The sequence below is a fragment of the Uloborus diversus genome, chromosome 9 (genome assembly GCF_026930045.1).
Source record: "Uloborus diversus isolate 005 chromosome 9, Udiv.v.3.1, whole genome shotgun sequence".
NCBI classification, from domain to species: domain Eukaryota; kingdom Metazoa; phylum Arthropoda; class Arachnida; order Araneae; family Uloboridae; genus Uloborus; species Uloborus diversus.
Window position 1 is genome coordinate 149,797,626 of NC_072739.1, and position 23,885 is coordinate 149,821,510.

Genomic DNA, 23,885 nt, shown 5'->3' on the forward strand with positions numbered 1-23,885 from the left:
AAGATAACAGTACCAGTGAAAAATGAAAACAAAAACATAATGTCTTACATTTTGAAGAAATACACTCACTTCAGGAACTTCACACCAAAGTGTCCTCTGGCCACCTTCTCCATGCACCAAGTCCATTGCTGACATCTGGGACTGAAGTACAGGAGGCCTTGCTGGTTGATAATCAGGGTCTGAGAGTTTGCTAGAAGCATCATCCTCAAACTCTGATTCAGAACCATCAGCAGAGTACCAAAGAGTTGCTCTTTGTTGCACATCTTTCTGATAGAATTGATACATCGGTTCCTCTTCAAAAGGTGACTTCAACAACTTGAAATTAGATTTTAAAAAATATATATAAAAAGATTTTTTTCAACACACATGAAAAGGAAACACCAATAAAATAATTTTCACATGACAATTTTTTCCTTTTTTTTGGTAACACATTGAAAACTAAAGCAATCTGGTGAATAAAAATGCACTCTATTTCAAGGGTTCCCAAACTTTTCCTAATTGCAGCACCTTTTGAAGAATCTTAACTATCTCACAGCATCCCAGTCCATTCTTTTAACATACATATATGTTGATACCATGGATACCCTGAGGCACCCCTAACTGCCCTAACCCTGCACATATTTTATGTACCCCTCTTGTCCCTTCCTATAGAATCCCAGGGTGCCACTGCATCCACCTTGGTAACCCCTGCTCTATTCTTTAATGTTCATTTTTTTTTAAATTTGTAGACAAAAAAAAATCTTGTTTGTTTTCAAAGAGGAAAACAATACTTTTAAATACTGTAAAAAATAAATAAATAAATATTTATGTATGCATGCTTACACATTTTTAGATTCTTTTTTCTTTTTAAATTTATATCATAAATAAAAATTAATGGTTTTTTAATTTATATAACAAATAAAAACTAATGCTTTTTAAATTCATAGCGCATATATATGCAAATTCATTGACTTCTCAAAGCTTCTGACGTGACCAAATTATGAATTTGTTAAATGTAAAGATAATTCAAAACTTATACTAATAGAAATCAGTATCAATCTTTGAAACTTACGTCCGTCTGGAAAGTTTGGAGAAGACACAAACTAAGACTCTCTGATGGTCTTCTTGGAGTAGAATTATCATCTGACTTCATTGTACTAATACTGGATGGTAGTGAATCATTTGATGAAGAAATACCATTTCTAATTGTACAAAAATAAAAGTCTTACAGTTATAGCTATATTTTAAATAAAGAGTATTTCAAGAAAAATATAGCAATAGCACAATACCTGGAATTTGCAGTAGAATGTATTTTGGCTAGTATGTCGTTCTCATATCTGGACTTGCTTGCAGCATTAACTAGAGGAGTAAAATAAAACATTTTAACTTGTGAATACGTTGTTTATGTTGGTAAAACTTTCTTTGTTCATGGGAAAGTCATTAAATAAGTCACAAAATATAATTTTACCATGATTGGAAATTATTTTTATTTTTCCACATAATCTCCAGCACCTATCCAAACATTTTATCTTAGCCCTTATTCCAGTTGCATAAAATTTTTCGGGTTGCTGTCTCATCTATTACAGTAGGACTACAAGTTGTATGCCGGCGTCATCTGAAAATCTTTTGCCTCCAAGATGTTGTTTCATTGGATCAAACAGATCAAAATCGCTTGGAGCCAAATTCCAGAAGAAAAAAATAAAACATATAGTCAGTTGAACATTTTAAAATCCATATCTAAGGTTGTACCCCCTGTACCCTTTAACTTCCAGTCAAGAGAAAGGAACTGGGTAGTGGGGAACCAAAGTACAAATTTTTAATAATTATCCGCAATGAATGCGGTTCATATTAACGTAAGGGTCAAGGGCCCCTATCCCAGGATCTTCTTACTATCACATGCGCAATGCGGAAATTTCCCCGAGACTCCGAAATTTCAGGAATTTCCAAAGCTATCTTTCTAATTTATTTTATTTATATAATTACTTTTATTATTTTTTTACTTTCTTCATTTGTGTTGATCCTAATCCTAAAAATCTTAAAACTCAGCAGCTATGACAATTTCTTTGATACATAATCAGCACTAACGTAGGTGCAATTCTGATAAATAAAGAAATAAATGATAAATGTCAAATACTGCGTACTTAACACGCGTAAAACATCTCCCTAACAATTCTAAAGAAAGCAAATTGCAATTCATTTCTTATGTTTATACATATAGCATGGAATTTGGTTTTTAAATATTCAAGGCTAAAAAATTCCTTGGGGCAACCACCAAACCCTGACATATTTCCTAACGTGACTGAGAGAAGATGCATTTTTAAATTTTTAATTTCAAAAATTCAGGAGAAGGCTATTTAAACACCTGCACTTTATCCCAAAAAACGGACAAAAATTACATCATCCAGTTTTCAGTTTTAAAGAATTTCCAAGGAAGGAAGATTCATAAGTTTCACAGCCCTCCTCCCCTTCTTCTCCTTTAACGTCTCCAAAGGTAGCCTAAAATAGTGTTTTTAAATTTTAAATTTCGAAATATTTCATGGGGAAGGTCTCTGAAACCTTTTTCCTAACTAATGACCAATTTCTTTAGCATTTTAGCACAATAGTTTAAAATTTCCCTTTTAGAAATTACTACCATGAAAACCATCGAACTCTTTTCCTTCCCATGCATACCGTATTTTCCTGCGTATTATCCTCAGGCGGCCTATAATTCGCAGGTCCTAAAATTGGCCTGAAGAAAAAAAAAAGCTTCGTATAATCCGCGGATAATACGATGTAAAAATATAAAGTTTGAATTTAACATACTATTTGAGCAACTAAACTAAAAACGTGAAAAAGTAATTACTTTGAAAGCATAATCAAAATTAATCTGAAATATCATCTAAAAGATAATGCTTGAAATCTTGATTATAATACGCTAATTAATTGAAAAACAAAGAGTCAAGACAAAGGAGCAAACGGTCTCATTTTGTGCAAATGGTTACCTATTTCACTGTAATCTTGCTTATTTTACATGACCTGAATCGCTAAAAGGAACATTCAAGCAACGTAAAATAACCAACATACAGGCAGGCAGCGAAGAAGAACATGCATGCTTCGTAAAATAAACAACATTCAGTCGGCGTACGGTTTCGGATCGGTGAATCCTACTGTAAAAATATTGAGGTTCAAAGCGTTGGTGTTAAGGGGAAAAAAATCACAGATAATCCGCGGCTGCGTATAATCCGCACCTCATAAACTTTGCCTTTTCTAGCAGATAATCCGTGGATTATACACAGGAAAATACAGTAGCATAAAATTGATTTTAGTTACGAAAAAAAAATCCGGGAGGAATCTCCTCCCTTTTCCTCTATCTTTACCAAAACAGGGCCTAAAATTGAGTTTCTAACACTTCAATATTGAAAAAAATTTCGAAGAGTCACTGAATCCCCTAACGTTACCAATGATAGTCTAAAATTGCACTGTAAAGCCCTCGATTTTGAAAGTTTTCCACAGGAGATCACCAAATTCCTTTCCTTTCTATTTTCATCAAACATCACACAATTGGGACTAAAATTTCGGAAAACATTTCTGAGTAGAGCCCCGAATTCCCTATTGTTACATTGTTACCAAAACTAATCTAAACTTATTTTAAGTTTTAAAAATAATTTGGTAGGCAGGTAACCTCCGCTTCTCCCCCTTTCCCTTCATTTCACACAAAATTGTCCAAAATTGCGATTTTAGACGTCAGCTTTGAGGACTCTTCCGGGAACCGTGGGTGATTTATCTGACCTCTAACGTTCACCCCCCCCCCCAACCTCATCTCCGTACCAACACTGCTTATTTAAACTTCCATTTCAAAACATTTCCAAGAAAGAGCTCCCCCGTTCCCTGCAATTCCATTCCACTCCTGACATCCCAAAGAAGTTTGTTTTTTTGCATGTAGTCTAAAATTGCTTTTTTAGAACTGATAAATTTTGGTGCATTTTCCTTTTCCGTCTAAGCTATAAATTACGCACATAGGTGGCTCGTACGGGGGGCGGGGTCAACCACCCGCTCACTTCCAACGGTGGAGGGACTTGTCCCCTCACTTCTCAAAGTTGCACAATAATGATCGATAAAAAAAAATGATTTTTTTTACCGGGATTTATTCCACGAAAAAAAAAAACTAAAAATTCCAACTAAAATGGACCTTTAACATGTTATTTCGCGACAATCGAAATTTGAAGTGGGAAGTCTACGGTGGACATCCGTCTCCGTTTTGGAGGCCATATTCCACATTTTTTGGCGGTCATTTAATCAGTCATGTTAAAATCCCATAATATCGTCCAATTTTACAAAAAAAAAGGAAGAAAAAATCAGCATCAAGGGCACCGTTTCCTAACTTTCATACTTCGTTCGAACACCCAATTCTCTCGAGCACCAACCGCATGTGATTGGGTATAAAGATTCTCAGAGCTACTTTTCTTACGTTCTTAAAATTTACACTTATTTTTGTGACCATTCAGTCGTTCTTTTTTGAAGAAAAAAAAGAAGTAAAAATCAAACGTGATGTAGAAGTTTGAAGGAAGATGGACAATTTCGGCAGTTTCGAATCCTTGCCCGAACCAGAAAATTCAGTCGGCACTTCTTGCATTTGTACTTTGTACAACTATCCTGTAAAGGGCCTTGCCACATTTCACCAACTGGGCCCCGCATGTACTAAGGCCGGCTCTGATTGCCGCCTCAGAGCAACAGTAGGATATCTTAGTGTTATTCCTGGGATTAGTTGTCTTAGGGTTGCTCTAAAGCGACGATATCTCCAAAAAAGTTAGTTTCATTTTTATAGAAATATTATACCCTTCTTCTGACTGTATGTACTATTTTTTCCTCATCTTTAAATTTTCGTGGTATTTTTTTAGCTGCTCAGTTCTCCAAGACGCAAAAGTCTTATTCCGACCATGACTTTATAAACTTCTTTATTAGCTGTTTGTTGAACTTCAGTAATCAGTCTTTCTGTGTGTTTCATTGAAAAAGCCAGAGTATTGGAAACAGTTCCGTACTGACGATTTATACAAACCAATAAGTGCGAACACTACGAAAGAAATTACAGGTGCTGCTCCATCAGATGGAGTTATTTTGGTTTCAGGAGTCTACTCTTCAGAAATTTCAAGAGTGAGTAAACTCTTGAAATTGTTGGTTCACACTTTTACTTGCGCCTTTCTGACCCTTAGCTGTTAAAATTAGAGCCATCTTTAAAAAAAAAAAAATAAAAAAAAAAAAAAATACTTGGAGTTAAAAGAAGTAAATTTCGAACATGACATGAAATTGAAAACAAAGGGGTGGAAAACTTATAATAAAAAAATCTAATTATCGGACCTCGAGTTAATGGGAATTGACTATTTTTTTTTAATTATCTTTTGTGACTTACGAAAACGATTTCGTCTCATAATAACTTTCCAAACAATAGTGCATTTATATAAGTTAAAACTCTGCATTTATTTAGCAGTAAGTGCTGCGAAAGGGTTAGGCGATTCAGCAGTAGTTTTGACTCTCAGAGGTACCGACATTTACGCTAGAAATTATCGTCCAACCCCTTCGCAGCACTCTTATGGGGACTTCCATAGCAATTACAGCGAACAGCGCACCCCGTTGGCAATTTTTGCTACTAATTTCCAAGTGTCTGTACATCATTCTTATGGATTTCCCAATAAACATATTTATTTTATTTCAATATCGGCCTTTGTTTTCGAAATATTAAATTTTGAAAACAGGGAGCCCTTTCCTGGACACCCTGTATTGGAACTCATCAGTCTAGATTCGGGAATAACCGAGCTAGAGGCAGAAGTCATCTCTTTGAAGCTGAGAATGCCAACAAACTGGTAGATAAAGTGATTTTATCTGATCAGCGAGTGTCCGCAGCATATGGTGCGGTTCGATTCGTGACTTGAAGGCGGAGCATGGATAATTAGCAGTAAGTTACCACTAATAAGCCCACAGTTAACGCAGAACTGCATGCAATATACCAAACAGACCGGCAATCACATCCTGAGACTGCAGTTTCGTTCTTATTAGAACCCCTCAGTCAGGAATAGTGAATAACCGAGTTGGAGGCAGATGTCATCTCATTGAAGCTGAGAGTGCCAACAAACTGGTAAAGATTTAAGAAGTATTATTATTCTATAAGTCATATTATTCAAGAAAGAAATAAATAAAAAAATCAGGAAAGGATCTGAATCAATAACTTCTGAATAATTAAGATAGTTTACAGAGGAATAGGATTTTCAAAATGATTAGTACTTAGCATGTGAAACTAATATTTTTTAAGGTTGTCCAGCGTTTTCCACCCCAGAAGAAGCTTGAAATCAAAACCCAACTCGATTCGGACAAAAGGTCATTTTGTCCATTGTTTTAAGCTTTCTGACAATTGAGTATAACTTAAGGTTTTGTAGTACTTGGCAATATATCTTAGTCTTCATAAAAAAGAACAGCAAATGAAGTACAAAAAGAGCAACATATGAAGTACTTCGTAGCTTCAGTTTAGTTTTGACTTCAAAGAAAATTTTTGCGCTCCTCACTTTTAGGGAACATTAATTTTGGAATAGAAGGGAAAAATAAAACATAGTGAAATAAATAATGCACAAAAAATGTTCACCAGTGTCGGACCTACGGGAAGGGGTGGAGTATAGACTAATGCCGCTCCTCAAAGACTTCAATTCCGAAAAATTACTTTGGGTTCTCTGATAACACCTCCTCCCTCCCCTTGGTTTTCTTTTAATCTCATCACAAGCTGTCTAAAGTTGCGTTTTTAGGAGTTGCAACGTTTGGTATCCAGGGCAGGCACTGCACAGGTAGGGGGAAGGGGGAGAAGGGACACCTGTTGGCTCGCGCCCAAACCTGAAGGGGGCATAAGATTTTTAAAGTGAAGGGTGAAATGTACCTAGGGAGAACATTCATGCACTTCAGATGTAGTCTGCCCACGGATGACATGGAATTGGCAAGCGTTCAGTTAAGACGACTCTATCTGAATGAGAAGGGAAAATTAAAAATTTGATGAGCGTACTCTGTTAATTTCAATGTGACTCTGCTTAATTTAGAAGCTCACACACAGCTGCTGGCATTCCCTGAAAACTAAGCGATGCGTTCATGTCCGCCTGTAAACCCGATGTTGGCCTTTCCATCTCATCGGTGGTCAGACTGTGCCAGTGAAATTTTACATACCTGACGAAATAAATTCTTCATCCAAAACAGTATAAAACTCTGAATTGACACTATCACAGGTATCATAGGACGACTCATAAATATTAGATTCCAATTTGCTCTCAGTTGGCTTGTTATTTACACCTGATTGAACTGGTGGCAAAGGAGGAGGAGTTTTGGGTCGCTGCACTATGGGTCCAGATGAGAATTTCCGACCTTTAAAATGGCACTGAGTCTTAACAGCAGCATCAGTCAATGGCAATGCTGGTTCAGATTGTTTTCTAAAGTTTTGCATACTCTTTCCTCTTTCTTTGCCAGCAATGATTTCATCCACGACTGCAGAATCACTGAAAGGTCTCTGCTTTTCCCGCGCCATGGACAGGTGGACATAAAAGTGGGCACTTTCTTTTTTGGGCGATGGAGATCTCTTCACAGGAATGCTACTCGCGCTCTTTTGCCTTAGAATGCACTTTATAAAAGTTTTCTTTTTAGGGGATGTGTTGTTCGAATCATGTTCCTGAACCTTAACACCAATTTCTGTCGAGTTTTGGCCATTTTTCTTGATTTTTATCTTATTGAATTTGGAAGAAAGTTCCAAGCGGATGTCATTTTTCGTCCATGACAAATGTCTTTTCAATTGGCTAATTTTATTCCCAGACTTTTTGTTAACAGCATTTGTATTGTCTGGAACATTTGGAACTTTTTGAGCTTCTTCTTTTTCTTGGTTCAAGCTTTCACCAGATTCCAGGCTAGTCAAGGAGCACTGCATGAAGTCGGTATTATCACGATCGTCTGGAGAAAGAGAGATGCTGCAATTATCTTCGTCTTGGCTGGCTTCCTTTTTCAAGTAGTTTCCTAAGCTTTCATAAACAGGCTCATATAAGTGCTGGATTTCGGAGACATCACACGTACTTTCGTTTCCAACCTACGGAGCATAAATGAAATGATAAGGGGCTACTAGACAAAAAAAAATATATCTAAAGAAGCCAGAATAAAATTCATACATAAATATTAACACTACATCAAAACCATCAATTTAAAGTTTAAAAAAAAAAATCTTACTTTTTTCCATAAAATGTTACAAATCTCACAACACTAACATTAAATGTACTCATGTATAAGTCTATCGGTTCTTCTACTTTAGACAAAAAATCGGAAAATTTGTACAAGAGCTATTCGCGATTCCCTGTTTAAAAAAAAAAAAAAAAAAAAGAGAGAGAGAGAGAGAGAGAAGTTTTTTTTCTTCCATGTCTTTTTTTTTTTTTTTTGTAAATCATATGTAATAAGCACATTTATGATAGGAAATGTGATGTTTCTCCTGTGTGTAAAGGTTTCGTGCTTGGGATTGCGATCGTCGTAAAAACTTGTTTTCATGATAACAATGTTTATAAATTGCTGACTTTATTTTAAACAAATATCACTAAACTTTTGCTTTTTAACTTTTTGTACCCTTAGCAAGTGGATTACCTTTTCTTCAAAACGATAACTAATTAACATGCGATCAACTAAATGGAAAATCAGGTAATCCAGCAAAAACTGCATTTGTCAAGTATTCGGTCATTAGGTGCAATTGGATAATCGTGAACTAATGGCAAAAGTGTCTGTCTTTAATGAAGCTGATTCGATTTATTTTAAATACAATATTGTCACAATAGTTTAAAGGAATTTACTCTAAACTAGTTTATACAGTAGGTGTTCCCAAACTTTTTTGATTCGTTGCACTCCTTGAAGAATTATAGCTTTCTAATGGCACTCTAGCCTATCTCTGTTAAATTATACATGTTGGTACCGTGAATATTTCGCGAAACCTCTTGCGGTACCTCAGGTGTCGCGGCAGCTACTTTGGGAACCCCTGTTATACAGAAAACTACATATCAGAATTACCTCACTGTTGATCAAAGTATCACTGGAATCTGTGAATGAAATTGTATCGGTCATTTGATGTTTCCCTGCATTGAATACTTCGTCTCGATCCGAATTTTGCTGGTTCTCTTTACGACTGGGATAACGTTTCATCTTCTTTCTTTTCAAAGTGCTGAAATAAGCATGAATATAAAAAAAAAATGTGCAAAATAAATTTAATCAATAAGGTAAAAATATGTTTTTCGATCTTAGCTATTTGAGTAATTCATATTATTCAAATTAACATTCTTTTCAAAAAAGGCCCAAATTTTTACAACAGTAAGAGATTGGTAAATTATTCCAATTAAAAAATGGTGCTGTCCAAAAGAAGCAAGTTAACCAAACGAAAGAGAAAATGTTCTTAAATTTTAAGTATGCAAGATCTAAAACAATATTAGCAATAATATATAATTTATTGATGGTAATTTTGATGCATTTCAATGGGAATTGTAAAGTGGTTGTAATAAAAAAATCAATAATAAATAATGATGCTCTTTTTATTTGGAAATTAACCTTTTAGGAGATCTTTCACTTTTTGTAAAACATGCGCTGGCAACCTTTCTCTGGTCACGAGTCAAAAGAAACGGAAATATGTGCATTAAGATGACATTTCAAGTAAGATGTGTATTTTCACTTTAGTCATATTTTTAAACATCCAACATCTAAACTTATCGAATTCTCCTTGAAATCAAGTTTTCTTTCAAAATTAAAAGTACACATTCCTTTCCATAACTTTGTAAACAAACAAAAAGCTGATTGTGACTGTTTATTAATGATTTATACTATCTATTAGATGCATTCAATATTCACTGAAAACTTTGCTTTTATTGTTTTTCATCAGTCAGTTACTTTTAGTTTCCGAATCTACAGTATCTAATACGGAAATTTCCTACATAATACTCATTTTCACTCTTATTGACAATTGTTCAAAAAACCATAAAGAATATTACCTGTTTTGATTGCTAGAAACACTGCTCTTCATATAATCATCATCACTTATATCTGTCCACTCATCGTGAAAGTCTGCAGAGGAAATTTTACACTATAATTTCAATTTTTAAATAATTCAAAGAAGTAAAATTTTAAAAGATACCGACTAGACCTAGAGAGTAGAGTAGAGGTAATTACCGCTATTACAAAGTAACTTTTCTAATTTGGGGATAATCTATATATGTATGGCAACTCCAATTTGTCCCCCGCCATGTTTGCTCAAGGAGTTAGATGGAAATTACTTAGAATAAAAGAAGAGGAGCAATATGTTTTAAAGCTAATATTTATTCAAAATAAAACCCATTTAAATCCATACAACGTTCTGAACAATCAACCAATTTATCCATAGACTTTTTAAATTCGGTTTTGGGAATGTTCTTTAGCACATGTGCCACGGTTGCTTGAAAGGTTGGAGCATCATCGTTAAAAGCTACTTTCATTGCAGGTTTCAGTTTCGGGAACAAAACATAATCATACGGTGATGGAACAGGTGAATGCAATCGAAGACACAAATCTATTTTCTGTTCCCAAAACTGAAAACTGCAATTAAAGTAGCTTTTTACGATGATGCTCCACCCATTCAAGCAGCCGCGACATAGGTGTTAAAGAACAACTAACAAACCCGAATTTAAAAAGTCTATGGGTAATTAAGAGATCGTTCAAAATGTTGTATTGAGTGAAATAGATCCTACTCTGAATAAATATTATGTTTTCAACATATCACCACGTTTATTTTATTCTAAATCACAAAACGTTCGGTTCTTTTCAGATTGCACTGTGTGTGCCAAACAACGAATCTGGCAGTGCAGAGTTTATACTGCTTTGATGGATCACCCCCATATTTACAAAATTATTAATCAATTACACGATCAAATGTATGAGAATCAGTTTTAAAAAGTTATCGCAACAGAAAACTGAAATTAATATAGGTTATTCCACACTGATTACCCAGCACAGGATTTGATGTGTCACATAAAAGGTCTTTTCCTCAGCTGAAGGATTTGTATCTATGCAAGATATATTCAAATTTGGATCACCTCAAGAAGTTAGTTCTGATTTTATGCATAACCATATCGGGCTAAACTGTCAGTTTACAAGATAATTTATTTATTTATTTTTAATGGGGCCGCGTTTGGCTATTTAGCTTTATAAAGACCGAGTGTGATCTCCCGATAGGGCATCCAGTCTTTCCACGTGCCACCATTAAGGCGTGGATGTCAACGGAACATATAATTTTGACGCCGAGTTTCCCAGCAGATAGAGCCACCTGGGCTCTCTTCGATGCGAAACTGCACTAGGGATCTAATTTTTCCGCGGGCATTCAAAGCCAAACGAATACCCAAGGGACCTTTTACATTGCGCATAATCGTGCGACATGAGCGCTGACGATTTTCTTTACAAGATACTTAAAAGTAGGGATAATTCTTAAGTAATCAGAGAATATTTACTTAAAATCATAACTTAAGTTCAACTGGATTAATACAAAAAAGAAACAGAATAAATAAAATGAAATCTTACTGTTTTTAGTCCCACTGGGCAGGTTTTGATACGGTGTAGAATAGGAAGCATAGTTATTTCCACTGCTGCTTGATCCTTGGGAATCAATGTAAATGTGATCATCGGACATCTCACTGCCTTTTTCTATTTCTACTTCTAGAGAGGAGTAGTAGTTCTCCACCTCATAATAATTCTTATAGTCGGAACTAGTTAACGAAACACTTGAAGTGGTACTGCTTTTTGAAAGTTCACTAGAGGACACTTCCGATTTTCGCCAAAGAAAGGAAGCATTAGGTTGCAAGATACTGTCATTTGTTTTTTGTTTTTGGTATGAAATATCTACTTTTTCAGAATTATTGACAGAATTCTTCAAAGTGGTGGAATTACGTTCGATGGACGTTTTCACTTCTGACGTACCCTTGGACACAGGCGTTTCCTTTTTATTTTTAGGGCAGATGCTAATATTTTCTTTATGAAGCAAAAGGTTCACTTTGCCTGTTGAAGAACTAAGTTTCGGTTTCGTTTCAACCTGTTTGCTTGAGTCATTCGTTTCAGAGTAAAAGCTTTTCCTCATGTTTTTAGAATTACTCGATTTATTACTTTGTTGATATCGATTCAAGAAATTTCTGATTGGTAATATTGGTTCTCCAAGCTTATTAGAGGTAGTGTCTTTTGCTATTTTGTTAGGCCCTGATAAAACAGGTTTTGTAATACCATTCGCAATTTGGCTAATCCCAGCTACAGCACTAGTTTTGGCTTTAGCTTGAAGCAATTTATCATCGTCGGTTTGTGCCCGGACTTTATCACCAATTAGTTTCAATCGCCGTTGAGATTCCGGAGAAAGTAGAGCTAAATTGCCTTCGTAACTGAGCACTGCTCTTTGAACGATGCTTAACTTTGAATTAGTATCACCATTTTGATCTGTATTGTTCAAATTTCCTACTTTAATTTTGGTATTCGAATCAGGAACTGTTTGATCGTAGCGCATTTTGCCATCAATTGACGAGTTCGGGCTTGCTTTAGCACTACAAGTGGTTCCAGCGAAGGCTTTATCGCAGATACTACTTGTTGTACTTGATTTGGCTAGTGGACGGTTGCTTTGAGGATATTTCAGCACGTTGGAACTAGTAGATGATTTAGATAATGGAACGGAGTTTTTATTGCATTCACTAAATTTGGTTCTTAAACAAGCAACTTTCGAGCTGTTTGAATCTTTTGAAATCGAGTCTGCCCTCTTAATCCAATTTCCTGCGCTATCCTTTACCCAAATAGTTTTTGAAGCTTGCTGCGATTTTCTCGCCAAATTCTTGATGTTTTCAATGTTTTGATCAGTTACAGACTTGTTAAAAGAATTGTTGCTAATGATAGTGCTGTGACGTTTATTGCTCAAAACAGAAGATCTGGTCTTACTTGCATCCAAAGCATTAGTTAACAATGCTTTATCAGTTTCCGAAATATCTGTCTTTTTACTAACTTTATTCAGACATTTCTTTTCTGTTTTATCAGCAAGTTGATGGTTGTGCTGATTAAGCGTTGAAATGGATTTGTCTTCATGTTTTTCTTTCGTTCTTGCACCTACCTTATGTACCTGAGTGTTTTTTCTCACAGTAGAAGATTGCACCATGGAGGGATTTGTTATTGCAGCATTTGCATGAGAATTTTTACCTGAGTTTACAGAACAAGCTGAAAGCTCTGATGAGGAACTTTTAGATAAATTGTCCAGATGAGAGAATGAGGAAGAAACAGGTGAGTTACTGAATTGAGAGATTTTAGATGATTTGCGCGAATGCAAATAGGATGCACTTGAACTTGGAATGTTGGTCGGAGAACTTCTTGCAGAACTATTCGAAACTAATGAAGAAGAACTTCCGTATGAGCTAGTAGAATGAGAATTCTTAGAACGACCTGAGTGCAATGAGGAATGATTTGCAGATAGAGTATGAGATTGAGAATTCCTGTTTGAAGTTGCTTTAGAGTTCGATTTATCTTTCTGAAGATTGCTTCTTATCTGTACAGAACTTGGTTTTGAAGAAGAACTGTCAACTTTAGCAACAACTGTATCTGTTTTCTTTGGTCCACCACTTTTTGCTGAAGGGTTTTTGTTTTTGCATAAACTAAAATTTTTTTCTGACATTGCAGCAGGCAGACTTTTCGATGATGAAGATTTTGACAACGTGAAGTCATTACTGTCCTTGTTCAAAGACGAACTTCTCGAAAGGGATGTTTTATCAGCCGACTCAACACTTTCGAATTTATTTTTGATATGCGCCCACTTAGGGGACGATGTCAAGCTGCCAACAGAAGTTGCGCTTCCATCAGACGATTCTGGAGTCTTGAGTGTTACTTCCCCAGGCATGTCCAGTTTCTTCTGTTCAGTGACGTTTAGTTTTGAATTCACTTGCTTTTTGATGGTTGTCTGATTCGTTGAGTTGCTTGGCGTTTTATACTTGATGAGGCAATCTTTTGTCTGTGGTGTGGACTCTCCTTTTTTCTGCCTGGTACTGACTGTTTTAGGGGATGATGATCTAAAATTCACTTTCGACATTACGGAGCGTTGAAAAGCTTGTAAATCTTGCAACAACTTTAACGGTTGCCTTTTCTTATTGCATGTTGCCTCAGAAAAATTCGGTAATCTATTCTTCATTGAGATTTCCATTGCTATTTGTGAATTTCGAAACCAAAATTAAAAACGCAAAACCATAAAGTAAAAGTCGAAGTTCGAAGATGGGCAAGATTGTCATTGCAATTATCCATCGAACCTAAAAAAAGAAGAAAAATTGGCATTAATATGTATATTTGTTCAAATTGGATTAATATAGCAGTAAATAATTAACAATCATCAATGATGGGTCATTTTGCAAAGGACAAATACAATCAGAACATTTGTATGACAATTTGGACGCTTCGTTCTTACGAAATATTTACTATTTTTTTCAGGGGTCTTTAACTATTAGTAACTACATCCTTAGTAAAAATTACTTTGTGAATAACCATATCATTTTTGAAAATTTGAAAGAATTTTTAGCTAATTTTCTTCATTACAACATTTACGTAAAATACTGACGGGGGGGGGGGGCAGAGGCGTAGCTAGACCCGACTTTCGGGGGGGGGGGTTACTTCTTTATATATATATATATATATATATACATAAATGTATGTATGTATATATATATATATATATACATATATATAATATATATATATATATACATATGTATAATATATATATATATACATATATATAATATATATATATATATACATATATATAATATATATATATATATACATATATATATATATATAATATGTACATATTAGTCCAGTCAATAGGTAGAAAAAAAACGGGCCTGCCTTACAAAAAATGGGGTCAAAGATTTTATTTTTTAAATTTGTGTACACTAGTGCCAATATGAAAAAACCAAGTTATCCAACACGAAAGACCTCGGGAGAACTTTAGGGGGCCGAAAAACCCCAAAAATTTGTGACTTTTTGTAGTATTTTCAAAATATCTCAAAAATGGTTACAATTACAAAAAAACTTCCAATGCAAATGATAAAGAGGATTAAATTTCCTTCAACTTTTGTCATTACAACATTTTTGTAGCATGAAAAGCAAGCGAGTTACAGCCTCTTGAAAGTCACACTTTTTCTGAACCCCTTCAGCGAAGTGCGTGAAAGCGCATCGGATAACGGAGGAAAAAAGGAGAAAAGCCGGCAGTCTGACCTTGGAAATCATTTGTCTTTCACAGTTGAGGGTAAATGCCTCCGTTCCCTTTAAGTTAAACAAAACACCCCCATTCCATCCCCCCCCCTTTTTTTTTCTCCAAATGAGATGAATCGACTCAATAGCTACTCATGTTGGTCACTTCAGGGTTTGAGCGAGAGTATGTTTTATCAATTTGTATGTTCTGAATTACAATTTTTTTTCATAGAAATGATTACGCCTGACCAAGGTGTTTTTTATTATTATCATTATTATTTGCGAAATCAGTTTGCATGAATGCGAAATAAAGATTGTGAAGGAGAAGGGAACAGAAAATCTTCAAAGATGCAGCGCAAAACGGCAAAATGAAAAACATCAGCGTTTTTTGAGGTTCTTAAAAGAAGTGACAATTCACACTGCCTGTCACAAATGCTATATCAATGAGCAATCAATCTCTTCCCTTGAAGTAATGGTTGAACCTAACATGTTAACTAAATTCCACAAGAAAGGTTTCTGGCAAATTGTAACAAAAATAATTGTCTTATTCTACTTCTTGAGACATATTTCGAAGAGTGGCATTGAAGTCAGGCAGACTCAAGATGATGTCGACTTACTTTCTGCTCTTTCAAAGGCAAAAGAAACTGAAAAGGTTGTTATAGTAGGCGAGAGGATTGATGACAGTTTTAGGACAGCCTTCCAGCAACTTGTTCTTTTTAAAACCTGGAAGAGGGAATGCTTGTGATTTGTTTTTTTCCCCACTAAATCTTTTAAGTTTGACCCCAACAATATTCTTTTCATCCATGCGTTTAGTGGGTGTGATACGACTTCGGCAATCTTTGGCCAAGGCAAAATTAAGTTGTACAAAATAGTCAAAAAAAAAAAAAAAAAAAATCATGAACTTAAGGAAGCTGTTGAAGTATTTATGGACCCAATCTGTCATCATGATGCCTTCCTTAGCTGCAGCTGGAGAAAACATTTTGCAAATATTATACACAGGTAACGTAAAGTATTTGAACCTATCTTTGGATACTTTGCAATTTAATCTTCTTATAAAACTAGTATACAGGGCTAAGATAAATCTTGCAGGGCTACCTGCTGGACGTTATCACTCATATCGGTTCTACCACCAAATTCAAAGTTGGTTGGGCAACATAATTGATCCAGAGAAATGGGGTTGGGAACGCAAGACGCAAGGTCTAATGCATGTTGACACGAAAAGAGATTCAGTTACTCAGAATCTTTTGAAGATTGCACCTTGTACCTGCAAGAAAAATTGTACTGGAGCCTGTTCTTGTCACAAGGCAGGTTTAAAATGCTCCAGCACGTGCAAACACTGCAGTGGCACAAATTGTGAAAATGTTGCAGAAATTTCATCTTTGGATGAGACTGCCGAAGAAGATGATTTGTTCTAGGAGCTTTTGGAATTACCGCAACAAGGAGATGAACAATTAAAGGACCATAGCTTCTTTCTACCCCCTACAGATTCTGAACCGGAAGAACCTGGACCTTCAAAACGGCTTCGAAGAAGATAAACAGCGCATTTTGTTGTCATTTCTCTATTTGCTTTAAGGTCGAATGAATCTCTCTGTAATTTAGATGTATGTATTAATCTTCTACAGTTGGATTTTCATTTTGTAAAGTAATTCTTTTGGGTTTTTCATGCCTCAAAAAGTCAGTTTCTGCAGAATTTTTTCAAAGTGTTCATTACGTATTACTATTGTACCTTTATTTATTCATTATTATGTCTATTGTTTGTTTATTATCACCCTGATATTTATGTATTCATATTTATATTCGAATGTTGCATTTTCGCTTGTAATAGAATAGATGATACGAATTATGTGCTTTAAATGAATGAGAAGTATATGTAATTCAATTACAAACTGCAATATAAATCATATGTTATTGGAGTCTGACTGAAGATTACCCTCTGTCAGACTAGAAATATTAGTTCGTGAGCGGTGGGGGAGGGTTTATTATTATTATTTTATCAGAGCATAGGTTGCATGACTGTGTTGATTGTTTGCTTATTAGCTGCCTAATATTCATTCCTTCACATTAATATTTAAAAATCCCATCTTTGTTTGCAATAATTAGACTAGAATGTACGAATTATATCCCTCAAATGAATGTATATATTGTGTAATCCAGTTACAAACAACAATATATCATCTATTATTGGAGTCTGATGAAGACTACCTTTGTCAGATCAGAAAAGTTAGTTCGTGAGCAGTGCGGAAGGTTTTTCTTTAAAATTATTATCGCATCGTCGTATGTGCTTTAAATGAATGGGTATATATGTATTTCAGTTTCATAATACATCGTTTGTTTTTGGAGTCTAGTGGGAACTAATCTGTCAGCCAGAACTGCTACTGTGTCCAGCGGGGGGGGGGGGGGAGCAAGAAACTCAAACTACTCTAACTGTCGATAAACTCTCTGAAACTACAGTTTCTATTCAAGTTCTAATAATTATGACGCCTTGCTTTTTTTTTCGGAGTGGAGGAAAACTGCCTATTTTCAAAGAGCTATAGCAAGCTTGTTATTTGTGCTACAAAAAAGTTGTAAATACAAAAGTTGTAGGAAATTTTATGTTCTTTAAACTTTACATTTAAAACTTTTTTCTAAGTTGAACCATTTCGGAGATATTTTGGAAAAAACAAAAAAAGTCATAAATTTTTGTGGTTTTTCGACCCCCAAAAGTTCTCCCGGGGTCTTTCGTGTTGGATAACTTGGTTTTTCCATGTCGGCACCAATATGCACAAATTTAAAAAATAAAATCTTTGACCCCATTTTTTGCAAGGTAAAATGTATCTATTGACTGGACTATATATATATTTGTGTGTGTGTGTGTGTAATTTTTTTTTAGTATTAAAGAAAATAAGAGGGAGGTGAATCTTACATACTTTGGAATAGGGTGCCCCAATTCCAATACTTTTGTCAAACAAAACAAAAGCAAAGATTTTTTTTAATGTTATGGAAAATTCAACTTTATTTTCTTTTCCCTCCATTTAATTTAAAGTGAAATTTTCTAGCAACGGTCTTGTCAAAACCAGTCTATCCAAATCAGGGGGAAAATCAAATATCTGATGAGCGTGTTCCGTTCATTTCAGTGTGACTGCTTAATTTAGAGGCTAACACACATCTACAAAAGCTGGCAACCCTGAAAACTAATTGATACTTCCATTTTCGCCTGTAAACTGAATGTTTGACTTTCCATCTCATCCGTGGTCAGACTATAAAGACTATTTTTACTAACTTGGTTTGCACTAAAAGTATGAAATAAAATAAAAAAAAGACTTCTTGAATTATAACCCGCAAAAAATGAAATTGCTTTTCATATTGTTATATTTATATGTTGCTTTTTATGTATTTACATTTATGCTAATTCTAAAGCAGCTAATAAAATTTGAACGAAAAAAGTAAAGGAAGAAATATAGGCGGTAGAAAGTTATTCGCTCAAATGCATACCATCTGTTCTCCTCTCAAGTCTTTATTTTTAATTTTATTAGCTGCTTTAGAATTTACATAAATATCTATTTGGCAGAGCAACAGCAATTTTCGTGTATTATAAACAGAAGTCTTGTTTATTTTCTACTTTTTAATGCGAACCAAGCTAATAGAAATAATCTAGATTCATTTCGTTTTTAAACATTTTATTCATGTAATGCTATGCAGTTTTTCTTTTGAATTAAAATAAAGAAGAAGGGTCTTCTGAAGACCCATCGGACCCTTCAGAAGGGTCCGATGGGACTAATGCTGCTTTGCAGACTGTACTTCGTTTTCTTCAGATGACGTTAACTTTCTCTTTTTAGAGCAATCCTTTTCGTCATTTTAATTTTTTTCTTTGGGTTTTAAAAAGCCTGTTATCGGTTTTGCAACAACTTTCACTTAGAATGTACTATTTTAAACAGACTGTACGTTTTCAAAAGAATATGCAGTAAATACTGGCTGAAAAATCAATGTGATTGCAATGGATACTCTAGTTAGCAAAGGTCGTTTTGACTATGATCTATGACACACACGAGACCAGACCAACAAAAACCTCTATCGCTTCGAATTCCGGTTATGCTATCATTTTTGAATTCAAAGCCCAATGATCTTTAAAGCAGCAAACAAAAACATTTTCTTCAACTCAGAAACAGAGGAATTGTCTTCAAGAGCTGAGGAGGCATGGAAAAAAGGGAGAAATGCATTCCACGAATAGGCTTTCCAGGAAGATTAATCAAAGGACAGTCGTTTCGCGCACTTTCTTGGCAGAAGAGTAAAGGGGGTGAAATTCACAGGTTTGACATGTAAAAAAATGAGCATTTGAGTTTCATGGTTAAAGGTCATTCAAGTTAAAAGCCATTTCGCTCTGTTATCTGGATTAGTACTGTTCTTTGGTTGCTCTCTTTCTTAAAATTGTGATTCCTCAGAAAACCGAAATGATTGGAGTGAAAAGAAAGTATGAGTTTTTTTCAAGTGATGAAATGGCCAAGTTAGATTTGCAGCAATTGCTAACCTCAAGAGGATAAATAATGAATCCAAAAAAAAAAAAAAAAAAACTAGTATGTTGTGGCCATCACGAAACTTTCTTCTATATTTTTCTTTTTCTTTTTTTTTTCTGATCCATCCCCATGCTTGACGAGGAAGCAATATTCCCAACAAAAACAAAATTACACATGCAAAAACTTGACCCAATGTCTGAATTATTGCAAAAGCAAAGCAAAGAGCGAAAATTGAAAGTTATTTTAAAAGCCTTGCTTGAATGAATTACAAATATTTTATTTGTTAACAAACATAAGATGGCAACAGTTAAAAATTTTAAATCATTGAGATAATATTTCCTATCATTTCCATACAATTAAAATCACTAGTATGTTGTGGCCATCACGAAACTTTCTTCTATATTTTTCTTTTTTTTTTTTTCTGATCCCTCCCCATGCTTGACGAGGAAGCAATATTCCCAACAAAAACAAAATTACACATGCAAAAACTTGACGACTATTCCAATGTCTGAATTATTGCAAAAGCAAAGCAAAGAGCGAAAATTGAAAGTTATTTTAAAAGCATTGCTTGAATTAATTACAAATATTTTATTTGTTAACAAACATAAGATGGCAACAGTTAAAAATTTTAAATCATTGAGATAATATTTCCTATCATTTCCATACAATTAAAATCACGAGAAATACGCAGACGACAATCTATTACGATTTATCTTTCTTATTGTTGCATTAATAAAAATATTTTTATTCGCAAAAAAAAAAAAAAAAAAAAAAAAAATCAACACCTCTTGGAGCGATCGGCGTAAATTGAACCAAAGCCTGTTTACATATGGATTCACATATATTCCAAATTTCAACCAGAACGTAGCATTACTTCTTGAGATAGGGCACTCAAAATGGAAAAAAAGAACGGGTGATTGCGCTACCCCCTTTTTAGCTGTTGACACAAAAATAAAATCAGTTCTTATACCCACTAAGGGCTACTTGCCGATAAATTTTTCTTTCATTCCGTTCATTATTTCTTGAGATACAGCAGTCACAATTGACGACAAAAAACGTTCTATAGCTCAACCCCCGTTTGAGTTGTTGACACCAAAATTGAATCAGCACCTGTTCCTGTTAATACCAACATATGGACCAAATTTTGTTTGATTCCGCCAGTTACTTCCTGGGGAATAGCAAGCAAGCGTAACTCGAAAAACGTCCCATTGCTCCACCCCCCTTGGAGGAATTCGCGCCAAAAACTAATGGGCACAAGTTCACATAGGGGCACATACGTGTACTAAATTTCGTTCGATTTCATGCGGTAGTTTTTGTTGTAGAGCGGCCACAAAAAACTGGTCACACACAGACGTGACACACATACACACACACACACACACACACACATACACACACACATACAGACAGACAGACATTTTCCAAAAATGGCCGAAATGGACTCAGCACACCTCAAAACGTTCGAATCCGTCAAAATTCGAAATTCGAAAATTTGCACGAATCCAATACTTTCTTCTATATATTAGATATAGAAGAAAGTAACGAGAAATACGCAGACGACAATCTATTACGATTTATCTTTCTTATTGTTGCATTAATAAAAATATTTTTATTCGCAAAAAAAAAAAAAAAAAAAAATCAACACCTCTTGGAGCGATCGGCGTCAAAATAGAACCAAAGCCTGTTTACATATGGATTCACATATATTCCAAATTTCAACCAGAACGTAGCATTACTTCTTGAGATAGGGCACTCAAAATGGAAAAAAAGAACGGGTGATTGCGCTACCCCCTTTCTAGCTGTTGACACAAAAATAAAATCAGTTCTTATACCCACTAAGGGCTACTTGCCGATAAATTTTTCTTTCATTCCGTTCATTATTTCTTGAGATACAGCAGTCACAATTGACGACAAAAAACGTTCTATAGCTCAACCCCCGTTTGAGTTATTGACACCAAAATTGAATCAGCACCTGTTCTTGTTAATACCAACATGTGGACCAAATTTTGTTTGATTCCGCCAGTAACTTCCTGAGGAATAGCAAGCACGCGTAACTCGAAAAACGTCCCATTGCTCCACCCCCTTTGGAGGAATTCGCGCCAAAAACTAATGGGCACAAGTTCACATAGGGGCACATATGTGTACTAAATTTCGTTCGATTTCATGCGGTAGTTTTTGTTGTAGAGCGGCCACAAAAAACTGGTCACACACAGACGTGACACACATACATACACACCACTGTGTGCAAATGGTGCAAAGCGAGGACCCTACTTTTTCACCGTCACACCGAGGACCTACTGAAGGCGTTGTGTCAGAAGAACACTTATTAGATTTTTGTGCTTAAAATCATTTGATTAGTGCGTAACAACCTCGATTTTTTAATTTTTTAAAAAATTTCAAACATGTTTTTTTTCAATGTAACCGAGGACCTCATACACAAATGTGTGCGGATGGTGCAAAGCGAGGACCCTACGTTTTCGCACGTCATACCGACTGAAGGCGTTGTGTTAGAAGAACAATTTTTACATTTTTGTACTTAAAATCATTTAATTAGTGCTTAAGAACCTAAATTTTTTAATTTAAAAAAAAATTTCAAACATGTTTTTTTTTTTAATGTAAACGAGGACCTCATACACAAATGTGCGTTTGTACCTGAAGAGCGAGGACTTTGCTCTCCTTTCATTATTCTCTTGGGATTTCTTGTGTTATTCAACTAATAAACTCTAACAAATAGTAGAATTCCAGTTATCCGAACTCTGATTATCCGAATCACTTTCGGAAATTTTGGAAAAAATTAAAAAACAAGACGGAAACGTACAGCGATTCGCAAAATAATGAATCTGTCTGCGCACTTTATTGCTGTATTTTAAGCGCACCACGAATATTTTTGAGATGATAAGCCACTGCCTCAGAGTGCAGTTCTTTATTGACTTCTAAAGTACAGCACTTATTAAGAACGTTTAATATATAAAAGTGATGGCTTTTTATTTAATTGAACGCTCATGTTTTTTTAATTAGGAGGACCTACTGAAGGCGTTGTGTCAGAAGAACATCGTTTTGATTTTTATGCTTAAAATCATTTGATTAGTGCGTAAGAACCTCGATTTTTTAATTTTTTTAGAAATTCCAAGCATGTTTTTTTTTTTCAATGTAAACGAGGACCTCATACACAAATGTGCGTTTGTACCTGAGAACGAGGACCTCATACACAAATGTGCGTTTGTACCTGAGAACGAGGACCTCATACACAAATGTGCGTTTGTACCTGAGAACGAGGACCTCATACACAAATGTGCGTTTGTACCTGAGAACGAGGACCTCATACACAAATGTGCGTTTGTACCTGAGAACGAGGACCTCATACACAAATGTGCGTTTGTACCTGAGAACGAGGACCTCATACACAAATTTGCGTTTGTACCTGAGAACGAGGACCTCGTACACAAATGTGCGTTTCTACCTGAGAACGAGGACCACATACACAAATGTGCGTTTGTACCTGAGAACGAGGACCTCATACACAAATTTGCGTTTGTACCTGAGAACGAGGACCTCATACACAAATGTGCGTTTGTTCCTAAGAACGAGGACCTCATACACAAATGTGCGTTTGTACCTGAGAACGAGGACTTCGTTCTCCTTTCATTATTCTCTCGGGTTTTCTTGTGTTACTCAGCTAATAAACTCTAACAAGTAGTAGAATTCCAATTATCCGAACTCCGATTATCCGAATCACTTTCGGAAATTCGAAAAAAAATTTAAAAAATAAAACGGAACCGTACAGCGATTCGCAAAATAATGAATCTGTCTGCGCGCTTTATTGCTGTATTTTAAGCGCACCACGAATGTTTTTGAGATAAGCCACTGCCTCAGAGTGCAGTTCTTTATTGACTTTTAATATACAGCACTTATAAAGAACGTTTAATATATAAAAGTGATGGCTTTTTATTTATTTAACTAAACGCTCATGTTCTTTTAATTACGAGGACCTACTGAAGACGTTATGTCAGAAGAACATCGTTTTGATTTTTATGCTTAAAATCATTTAATTAGTGCGTAAGAACTTCAATTTTTCAAAAAATTTCAAACTTTTTTTTTTCAATGTAAACGAGGACCTCATACACAAATGTGCGCTTTTACCGCAGAACGAGGACTTAACTTAATCCATCC

The 23,885-nt window shown here is 35.1% G+C and overlaps 1 protein-coding gene across 1 annotated transcript in view; it reads right to left on the minus strand.

The window, feature by feature from the left end:
- The window catches only part of LOC129230578 (ephexin-1-like), a 33,414-nt gene extending 21,776 nt beyond the window's left edge, over positions 1-11,638 (minus strand). Inside the window, exons 1-7 of the mRNA XM_054864982.1 lie at positions 11,545-11,638; positions 9,987-10,059; positions 9,019-9,169; positions 7,156-8,059; positions 1,269-1,338; positions 1,052-1,181; positions 70-315 (exon numbers count right to left, since the gene is read on the minus strand). Of these exons, the coding sequence (XP_054720957.1) occupies positions 70-315; positions 1,052-1,181; positions 1,269-1,338; positions 7,156-8,059; positions 9,019-9,169; positions 9,987-10,018 (1,533 nt within the window). The 5' untranslated portion in view covers positions 10,019-10,059; positions 11,545-11,638. The remainder of the gene's footprint in view (positions 1-69; positions 316-1,051; positions 1,182-1,268; positions 1,339-7,155; positions 8,060-9,018; positions 9,170-9,986; positions 10,060-11,544) is intronic.
- Positions 11,639-23,885: the final 12,247 nt, after the last annotated feature.